Source organism: Cherax quadricarinatus, chromosome 55, assembly GCF_038502225.1.
Source record: "Cherax quadricarinatus isolate ZL_2023a chromosome 55, ASM3850222v1, whole genome shotgun sequence".
In the NCBI taxonomy this organism is placed as follows: domain Eukaryota; kingdom Metazoa; phylum Arthropoda; class Malacostraca; order Decapoda; family Parastacidae; genus Cherax; species Cherax quadricarinatus.
Genome location: NC_091346.1, coordinates 13,231,168 through 13,243,121, shown reverse-complemented (window position 1 = coordinate 13,243,121; position 11,954 = coordinate 13,231,168). Strand labels below are relative to the sequence as shown.

Sequence of the window (11,954 nt, the reverse complement as noted above, 5' to 3'; positions counted from 1 at the left end):
TGATATACATAAGAAACATTAAACAACAGGTTATCCAGTGTAACTCTCACAGATTATGTGAAGCTGAAGAGGGGAATAAAAAAAAACAGAAGAAGATGAGGAAGGACTATAAGAATGGCAGACAGCCTGCAAAACTGCCCATAAAGGTGACTACTCGTTTTCAGTTGCTCTGTGTATAAGTCACTTTCGTGACATTAAGAGAAAAAGGAATATATACGGAATGCAAACTGAGTGGAAATAGAACACTCAATATTTTCGCTTCTGCACAAGTTAAAATAACTCGACTTACAACAATCCACCATTCACACTGTGTCAGACTGGAATGCAGCTGACCGCTCAAAAACCCTGGGGTGCTGAACATGCTGAAGTTTCCAGACACAGAAGTGTTGATCAGCTGTAAAATATCAAGGGGAAGTATTTACAGAGCTGAGGACAAAAGACGAGAAACATTGACACAACAACATAGATGATGTGCCGTATTATTATTATTATTATTATCATCTTTTATTATTATTATTATTATTATTATTATTATTATTATTATTATTATTATTATTACTATTTTTATTATTATCATTATTTATTTTTATTTATTATAATTTATTATTAAATGCATTCTTGTTCTTAAAATTATTATAAGCAAAACATATATGTATTCATTATTTCCTCTGGAAAGAACTCACCAAACGGCAGGAGTTTACTACAGGACAGATGGTGATGTTAAAACCCTTATTATTTAATACGCTGTCTGCTACGAAGATCATATTAAAACTGAAGGTAGGAGATGAGAGAGTCCAGGGACTAGTGGACTGATACCTGTCAACACGTCACCATAATGATGTTAATTAAGAGAGTCCAGGGACTAGTGGACTGATACCTGTCAACACATCACCATAATGATGTTAATTAAGAGAGTTAAGGGACTAGTGGACTGATACCTGTCAACACGTCACCATAATGATGTTAATTAAGAGAGTCCAGGGACTAGTGGACTGATACCTGTCAACACCTCACCATAATGATGTTAATTAAGAGAGTCCAGGGACTAGTGGACTGATACCTATCAACACGTCCCACGGTGGTCTGGTGGCTAAAGCTCCCGCTTCACACACGGAGGGCCCGGGTTCGATTCCCGGCGGGTGGAAACATTTCGACACGTTTCCTTACACCTGTTCACCTAGCAGCAAATAGGTACCTGGGTGTTAGTCGACTGGTGTGGGTCGCATCCTGGGGGACAAGATCAAGGACCCCAATGGAAATAAGTTAGACAGTCCTCGATGAGGCACTGACTTTCTTGGGTTATCCTGGGTGGCTAACCCTCCGGGGTTAAAAATCCGAACGAAATCTTATCTTATCTTTACGTATCAATACATCACCATAATGATGTTAATTAATAGAGTCCAGGGACTAGTGGATTGATATCTGTCAACGTGTCACCATAATTATGTTAATTAAGAAAGTCCTGCGACTATTGGACTGATACCTGTCAACACGTCACCATAATGATGTTAATTAAGAGAGTCCAGGGACTAGTGGACTGATACCTGTCAACAAGTCACAATAATGATGTTAATTAAGAGTTCAGGGACTAGTGGACTGATACCTGTCAACACGTCACCATAATGATGTTAATTAAGAGAGTCCAGGGACTAGTGGACTGATACCTGTCAACACGTCACCATAAAGATGTTAATTAAGAGAGTCCAGGGACTAGTGGACTGATACTTTCCAACACGTCACAAGAATGATGTTAATTAGGAGTCCATTGACTGGTGGACTGATGCCTGTCAACACGTCACCATAATGATGAAAATTAAGAGTCCAGGGACTAGTGGACTGATACCTGTCAACACGTCACCATAATGATGTTAATTAAGAGAGTCCAGGACTAGTGGAGTGATACCTGTCAACACGTCACCATAATGATGTTAATTAAGAGAGTCCAGGGACTAATGGACTGATATCTGTCAACACTTCACGATAATGATGTTAATTAAGAGAGTCCAGGGACTAGTGGACGGATGCCTGTCAACACGTCACCATAATGATGTTAATTAAGAGTGTCCAAAGACTAGTGGACTGATACCTCAAAACGTCACCATAAAGATGTTAATTAAGAGAGTCCAGGGACTAGTGGACTGATACCAGTAAACACGTCACCATAATGATGTTATTCAAGAGAGTCCAGGGACTAGTGGACTGATACCTGTAAACACGTCACCATAATGATGTTAATTAAGAGAGTCAGGGACTAGTCGACTGATACCTCTCAACACGTCACCATAATGATGCTAATTAAGGGAGTCCAGGGACTAGTGGACTGATACCTGTCAACTCGTAATCATAATGATGTTAATTAAGAGAGTCCAGGGATTAGTGGACTGATACCTGTCAACACGTCACCATAATGATGATAATTAAGAGAGTCCAGGGACTAGTGGACTGATACCAGTCAACACGTCACCATAATGATGTTAATTAAGAGAGTCAGGGGACTAGTGGACTGATACCTGTCAACACGTCACAATAATGAAGTTAATTAAGAGTTCAGGGACTAGTGGACTGATACCTGTCAACACGTCACCATAATGATGTTAATTAAGAGAGTCCTGGGACTAGTCGACTGATACAAGCAAACACGTCAAGATAATGATGTTAATTAAGAGAGTCCAGGGACTATTGGACTGATACCTGTCAACACGTCACATAATGATGTTAATTAACAGAGTCCAGGGACTAGTGGACTGATACCTGTCAACACGTCACAATAATGATGTTAATTAAGAGAGTCAAGCGACCAGTGGACTGATGCCTATCAACACGTCACCATAATGATGTTAATTAAGAGAGTCCAGGGACTAGTGGACTGATACCTGTCAACACGTCACCATAATGATGCTAATTAAGAGAGTCCAGGGACTAGTGGACTGATACCTGTCAACACGTCATCATAATGATGTTAATTAAGAGAGTCCAGGGACTAGTGGACTGATACCTGTCAACACGTCATCATAATGATGTTAATTAAGAGAGTCCAGGGACTAGTGGACTGATACCTGTCAACACGTCACCATAATGATGTTAATTAAGAGAGTCCAGGGACTAGTGGACTGATACCTGTCAACACGTCACCATAATGATGTTAATTAAGAGAGTCCAGGGACTAGTGGACTGATACCTGTCAACACGTCATCATAATGATGTTAATTAAGAGAGTCCAGGGACTAGTGGACTGATACCTGTCAACACGTCACAATAATGATGTTAACAAGAGTTCAGGGACTAGTGGACTGATACCTGTCAACGCATCACCATGATGATGTTAATTAAGAGAGTCCAGGGACTGGGGGACAAGATCAAAGACCCCAATGGAAATAAGTTAGACAGTCCTCGATGAGGCACTGACTTTCTTGGGTTATCCATAATGATGTTAATTAAGAAAGTCCAGGGACTAGTGGACTGATACCTTTCAACAAGTCACCATAATGATGTTAATTAAAAGAGTCCAGGGACTAGTGGACTGATACCAGTCAACACGTCACCATAATGATGTTAATTAAGAGAGTCCAGGGACTAGTGGACTGATACCTGTCAACAAGTCACAATAATGATGTTAATTAAGAGTTCAGGGACTAGTGGACTGATACCTGTCAATGCGTCACCATAATGATGTTAATTAAGAGAGTCCAGGGATTAGTCGACTGATACCTGTCAACACGTCACCATAATGATGTTAATTAAGAGAGTCCAGGGTCTAGTGGACTGATACCTGCCAACACGTCACAAGAATGATGTTAATTACGAGTCCATTGACTGGTGGTCTGATGCCTCTCAACACGTCACCATAATGATGTTAATTAAGAGAGTCCAGGGACTAGTGGACTGATACCTGTCAACACGTCACCATAATGATGTTAATTAAGAGAGTCCAGGGACTAGTGGACTGATACCTGTCAACACGTCACCATAATGATGTTAATTAAGAGAGTCCAGGGACTAGTGGACTGATGCCTGTCAACACGTCACCATAATAATGTTAATTAAGAGTGTCCAGGGACTAGTGGACTGATAGCTCAACACGTCACCATAATGATGTTAATTAAGAGAGTCCAGGGACTAGTGGACTGATACCTGTAAACACGTCACTATAATGATGTTTTTCAAGAGAGTCCAGGGACTAGTGGACTGATACCTGTCAACACATCACAATAATGATGTTCATTAAGAGTTCAGAGACAAGTGGACTGATACCTGTCAACACGACACCATAATGATGTTAATTAAGAGTGTCCAGGGACTACTGGACTGATGCCTGTCAACACGTCACCATAATGATGTTAATTAAGAGAGTCCAGGGACTAGTGGACTGATACCTGCCAACACCTCACCATAATGATGTTAATTAAGAGAGTCCAGGGACTAGTGGACTGATACATGTAAACACGTCACCATAATGATGTTAATTAAGAGTTCAGGGACTAGTGGACTGATACCTGTCAACGCGTCACAATGATGATGTTAATTAAGAGAGTCCAGGGACTAGTGGACTGATATCTGTAAACATGTCACCAAAATGATGTTAATTAAGAGAGTCCAGTGACTAGTGGACTGATACCTGTCAACACGTCACCATAATGATGTTAATTAAGAGAGTCCAGGGACTAGTGGACTGATACCTGTCAACACTTCACCATAATGATGTTAATTAAGAGAGTCCAGGGACTAGTGGAGTTATACCTGTCAACAAGTCACCATAATGATGTTAATTAAGAGAGTCCAGGGACTAGTGAACTGATGCCTGTCAACACGTCACCATAATGATGTTAGTTAAGAGAGTCTAGGGACTAGTGGACTGATACCTGTCAACAAGTCACAATAATGATGTTAATTAAGAGGTCAGGGAATAGTGGACTGATACCTGTCAACGCGTCACCATGATGATGTTAATTAAGAAAGTCCAGGGACTAGTGGACTGATACCTGTCAACACGTCACCATAATGATGTTAATTAAGAGAGTCTAGGGACTAGTGGACTGATACCTGTCAACACGTCACCATAATGATGTTAATTAAGAGGGTCCAGGGACTAGTGGACTGATACCTGTCAACACGTCATCATAATGATGTTAATTAAGAGAGTCCAGGGACTAGTGGACGGATGCCTGTCAACACGTCACCATAATGATGTTAATTAAGAGTGTCCAGGGACTAGTGGACTGATACCTCAACACGTCACCATAAAGATGTTAATTAAGAGAGTCCACGGACCATAGGACTGATACCTGTAAACACGTCACCATAATGATGTTATTCAAAAGAGTCCAGGGACTAGTGGACTGATACCTGTCAACACGTCACCATAATAATGTTAATTAAGAGTTCAGGGACTAGTGGACTGATACCTGTCAACACATCACCATAATGATGCTAATTAAGGGAGTCCAGGGACTAGTGGACTGATACCTGTCAACTCGTAATCATAATGATGTTAATTAAGAGAGTCCAGGGATTAGTGGACTGATACCTGTCAACACGTCACCATAATGATGATAATTAAGAGAGTCCAGGGACTAGTGGACAGATACCAGTCAACACGTCACAATAATGAAGTTAATTAAGAGTTCAGGGACTAGTGGACTGATACCAGTCAACACGTCACCATAATGATGTTAATTAAGAGAGTCCTGGGACTAGTCGACTGATACAAGTAAACACGTCAAGATATTGATGTTAATTAAGAGAGTCCAGGGACTATTGGACTGATACCTGTCAACACGTCACCTAATGATGTTAATTAAGAGAGTCCAGGGACTAGTGGAGTGATACCTGTCAACACGTCACAATAATGATGTTAATTAAGAGAGTCCAGGGACCAGTGGACTGATGCCTGTCAACACGTCACCATAAAGATGTTAATTAAGAGAGTCCAGGGACTAGTGAACTGATACCTGTCAACACGTCATCATAATGATGCTAATTAAGAGAGTCCAGGGACTAGTGGACTGATACCTGTCAACACGTCATCATAATGATGTTAATTAAGAGAGTCCAGGGACTAGTGGACTGATACCTGTCAACACGTCATCATAATGATGTTAATTAAGAGAGTCCAGGGACTAGTGGACTGATACCTGTCAACACGTCACCATAATGATGTTAATTAAGAGAGTCCAGGGACTAGTGGACTGATACCTGTCAACACGTCACCATAATGATGTTAATTAAGAGAGTCCAGGGACTAGTGGACTGATACCTGTCAACACGTCACCATAATGATGTTAATTAAGAGAGTCCAGGGACTAGTGGACTGATACCTGTCAACAAGTCACAATAATGATGTTAATTAAGAGTTCAGGGACTAGTGGACTGATACCTGTCAACGCATCACCATGATGATGTTAATTAAGAGAGTCCAGGGACTAGTGGACTGATATCTGTAAACACGTCACCATAATGATGTTAATTAAGAGAGTCTAGGGACTAGTGGACTGATACCTGTCAACACGTCACCATAATGATGTTAATTAAGAGAGTCCAAAGACTAGTGGACTGATACCTGTCAACACGTCATCATAATGATGTTAATTAAGAGAGTCCAGGGACTAGTGGACTGATACCTGTCAACACGTCACCATAATGATGTTAATTAAGAAAGTCCAGGGACTAGTGGACTGATACCTTTCAACAAGTCACCATAATGATGTTAATTAAGAGAGTCCAGGGACTAGTGGACTGATACCTCTCAACACGTCACCATAATGATGTTAATTAAGAGAGTCCAGGGACTAGTGGACTGATACCTGTTAACAAGTCACAATAATGATGTTAATTAAGAGTTCAGGGACTAGTGGACTGATACCTGTCAACGCGTCACCATAATGATCTTAATTAAGAGAGTCCAGGGATTAGTCGACTGATACCTGTCAACACGTCACCATAATGATGTTAATTAAGAGAGTCCAGAGACTAGTAGACTGATACCTGCCAATACGTCACAAGAATGATGTTAATTAAGAGTCCATTGACTGGTGGACTGCTGCCTCTCAACACGTCACCATAATGATGTTAATTAAGAGAGTCCAGGGAGTAGTGGACTGATACCTGTCAACACGTCACCATAATGATGTTAATTAAGAGAGTCCAGGGACTAGTGGACTGATATCTGTCAACACTTCACGATAATGATGTTAATTAAGAGAGTCCAGGGACTAGTGGACTGATGCCTGTCAACACGTCACCATAATAATGTTAATTAAGAGTGTCCAGGGACTAGTGGACTGATAGCTCAACACGTCACCATAAAGATGTTAATTAAGAGAGTCCAGGGACTAGTGGACTGATACCTGTAAAAACGTCACCATAATGATGTTATTCAAGAGAGTCCAGGGACTAGTGGACTGATACCTGTCAACACATCACAATAATGATTTTCATTAAGAGTTCAGAGACAAGTGGACTGATACCTGTCAACACATCACCATAATAATGTTAATTAAGAGAGTCCAGGGACTAGTGGACTGATACATGTAAACACGTCACCATAATGATGTTAATTAAGAGAGTCCAGGGACTAGTGGACTGATACCTGCCAACACGTCACCATAATGATGCTAATTAAGAGAGTCCAGAGACTAGTGGACTGATACCTGTCAACACGTCACCATAATGATGTTAATTAAGAGTTCAGGGACTAGTGGATTGATATCTGTCAATGCGTCACCATGATGATGTTAATTAAGAGAGTCCAGGGACTAGTGGACTGATATCTGTAAACACGTCACCAAAATGATGTTAATTAAGAGAGTCCAGTGACTAGTGGACTGATACCTGTCAACACGTCACCATAATAATGTTAATTAAGAAAGTCCAGGGACTAGTGGACTGATACCTGTCAACACGTCACTATAATGATGTTAATTAAGAGAGTCCAGGGACTAGTGGAGTTATACCTGTCAACAAGTCACCATAATGATGTTAATTAAGAGAGTCCAGGGACTAGTGGACTGATGCCTGTCAACACGTCACCATAATGATGTTAATTAAGAGAGTCCAGGGACTAGTGGACTGATACCTGTCAACAAGTCACAATAATGATGTTAATTAAGAGGTCAGGGAATAGTGGACTGATACCTGTCAACGCGTCACCATGATGCTGTTAATTAAGAGAGTCCAGGGACTAGTGGAGTGATATCTGTAAACACGTCACCATAATGATGTTAATTAAGAGAGTCTAGAGACTAGTGGACTGATACCTGTCAACACGTCACCATAATGATGTTAATTAAGAGGGTCCAGGGACTAGTGGACTGATACCTGTCAACACGTCATCATAATGATGTTAATTAAGAGAGTCCAGGGACTAGTGGACTGATACCTGTCAACACGTCACCATAATGATGTTAATTAATATAATCCAGGGATTAGTGGACTGATACCTGTCAACAAGTCACCATAATGATGTTAATTAAGAGAATCCAGGGACTAGTGGACTGATGCCTGTCAACACGTCACCATAATGATGTTAATTAAAAGAGTCCAGGGACTAGTGGAAAGATATCTGTCAACACTATACGATAATGATGTTAATTAAGAGAGTCCAGGGACTAGTGGACTGATATCTGTCAACACTTCATGATAATGATGTTAATTAAGAGGGTCCAGGGACTAGTGGACTGATACCTGTCAACACGTCATCATAATGATGTTAATTAAGAGAGTCCAGGGACTAGTGGACTGATACCTGTCAACACGTCACCATAATGATGTTAATTAAGAAAGTCCAGGGACTAGTGGACTGATACCTTTCAACAAGTCACCATAATGATGTTAATTAAAAGAGTCCAGGGACTAGTGGACTGATACCTGTCAACACGTCACCATAATGATGTTAATTAAGAGTGTCCAGGGACTAGTGGACTGATACCTCAACACGTCACCAAGAAGATGTTAATTAAGAGAGTCCTGGGACTAGCGGACTGATACCTGTAAACACGTCACCATAATGATGTTATTCAAGAGAGTCCACGGACTAGTGGACTGATACATGTCAACACATCACAATAATGATGTTCATTAAGAGTTCAGAGACAAGTGGATTGATACCTGTCAACACGTCACCATAATAATGTTAGTTAAGAGAGTCCAGGGACTAGTGGACTGATACATATAAAAACACGTCACCTTAATGATGTTAATTAAGAGAGTCCAGGGACTAGTGGACTGATGCCTGCCAACACCTCACCATAATGATGTTAATTAAGAGAGTCCAGGGACTAGTAGACTGATATCTGTCAACACGTCTCCATAATGATGTTAATTAAGGGAGACCAGGGACTAGTGGACTGATGCCTTTCAACACGTCACCATAATGATGTTAATTAAGAGATTCCAGGGTCTAGTGGACTGATACCTGTCAACACGTCACCATAATGATGCTAATTAAGAGAGTCCAGAGACTAGTGGACTGATACTTGTCAACACGTCACAATAATGACGTTAATTAAGAGAGACCAGGGACTAGTGTACTGATGCCTGTCAACACGTCACCATAATGACGTTAATTAAGAGAGTCCAGACACTAGTGGACTGATACCTGTCAACACGTCACCATAATGATGTTAACAAAGAGAGTCCAGGGACTAATGGACTGATACCTGTCAACACGTCACCATGATGATGTTAATTAAGAGAGTCCAGTGACAAGAGGCCTGATACCTGTAAACAAGTCACAATAATGATGTTAATTAAGAGAGTAAAGAGACTAGTGGACTGATACCTGTCATCACGTCACAATAATGATGTTAATTAAGAGTCCAGGGACTAGTGGACTGATACCTGTCAACACGTCACCATAATGATGTTAATTAAGAGAGTCCAGGGACTAGTGGACTGATACCTGTAAACTTGTCACCATAATGATGTTAATTAGGAGTCCAGGGACTAGTGGAGTGATACCTGTCAACATGTCACCGTAATTGTGTTAATTAAGAGAGTCCAGGGACTACTGGACGGATACCTTTAAACACGTCACCATAATGATGTTAATTAAGAGAGTCCAAGGACTAGTGGACTGATGCCTGTCAACACGTCACCATAATGATGTTAATTAAGAGAGTCCAGGGACTAGTGGACTGATACCTGTCAACACGTCACCGTAATGATGTTAATTAAGAGAGTCCAGGGACTAGTGGAGTGATACCTGTCAACACGTCACCGTAATGATGTTAATTAAGAGAGTCCAGGGACTAGTGGACTGATGTCTGTCAACAAGTCACGATAATGATGTTAATTAAAAGAGTCCAGGGACTAGTGGACTGATGCCAGTCAACACGCCACTGTAATGATGTTAATTAAGAGAGTCCAGGGACTAGTGGACTGATACCTGTCAACACGTCACCATAATGATATTAATTAAGAGAGTCCAGGGACTAGTGGACTGATATCTGTAAACACGTAACCATAATGATCTTAATTAAGAGAGTCCAGGGACTAGTGGACTGATACCTGTCAACACGTCACCATAATTGTGTTAATTAAGATAGTCCAGGGACTAGTGGACTGAAACCTGTCAACACGTCACCATAATGATGTTAATTAAGAGAGTTCAGGGACTAGTGGACTGATGCCTGTCAACACGTCACCATAAGGATGTTAATTAAGAGAGTCCAGGGACTAGTGGACTGATACCTGTCAACACGTCACCATAATGATGTTAATTAAGAGAGTCCAGGGACTAGTGGAGTGATACCTGTCAACATGTCACCATAATGATGTTAATTAAGAGAGTCCAGGGACTAGTGGACTGATATCTGTCAACACGTCACCATAATGATGTTAATTAAGAGAGTTCAGGGACTAGTGGACTGATGCCTATCAACACGTCACCATAATGATGCTAATTAAGAGAGTCCAGGGACTAGTGGGCTGATATCTGTCAACACGTCACCATAATGATGTTAATTAAGAGAGTCCAGAAACTAGTGGACTCATACCTGTCAACACGTCACCATAATTGTGTTAATTAAGAGAGTCCACTACTAGTAGACTGATACCTGTCAACACGTCACCATGATGATGTTAATTAAGAGAGTCCAGGGACTAGTGGACTGATGCCTTTCAACACGTCACCATAATGATGTTAATTAAGAGAGTCCAGGGACTAGTGGACTGATACCTGCCAACACGTTACCATAATGATGTTAATTAAGAGAGTCCAGGGACTAGTGGAGTGATTCCGGTCAACACGTCACCATAATGATGTTAATTAAGAGAGTCCAGGGACTAGTGGACTGATATCTGTCAAAACATCACCATAATGATGTTAATTAAGAGAGTCTAGGGACTAGTGGACTGATGCCTGTCAACACGTCACCATAATGATGTTAATTAAGAGAGTACAGGGACTATTGGACTGATACCTGTCAACACGTCACCATAATGATGTTAATTAAGAGAGTCCAGGGACTAGTGGACTGATACCTGTCAACACGTCACAATAATGATGTTAATTAAGAGAGTCCAGGGACTAGTGGACTGATACCTGTCAACAAGTCACCATAATGATGTTAATTAAGAGAGTCCAGGGACTAGTGGACTGATGCCTGTCAACAAGTCACCATAATGATGCTAAGAGAGACCAGGGACTAGTGGACTGATGCCTGTCAACATGTCACCATAATGATGTAAATCAAGAGAGTCCCGGGACTAGTGGACTGATACCTTTAAACAAGTCACCATAATGACGTTAATTAAGAGAGTTCAGGGAGTAGTGGACTGATACCTGTCAACACGTCACCATAATGATGTTAATTAAGAGTGTCCAGGGACTAGTGGACTGATACCTGTCAACAAGTCATCATAAAGATGTTAATTAAGAGAGTCCAGGGACTAGTGGACTGATACCTGTAAACACGTCACCATAATGATGTTATTCAAGAGAGTCCAGGGACTAGTGG

At 40.9% G+C, this 11,954-nt stretch overlaps 1 protein-coding gene across 1 annotated transcript in view; it reads right to left on the bottom strand.

Annotated features, from left to right (window-relative positions):
* Positions 1-145: 145 nt before the first annotated feature.
* Positions 146-11,954, bottom strand: part of LOC138850959 (uncharacterized) — a 96,714-nt gene continuing 84,905 nt past the window's right edge. Inside the window, exons 7-8 of the mRNA XM_070096831.1 lie at positions 684-816; positions 146-394 (exon numbers count right to left, since the gene is read on the bottom strand). Coding sequence (XP_069952932.1) covers positions 161-394; positions 684-816 — 367 coding nt within the window. The 3' untranslated portion in view covers positions 146-160. The remainder of the gene's footprint in view (positions 395-683; positions 817-11,954) is intronic.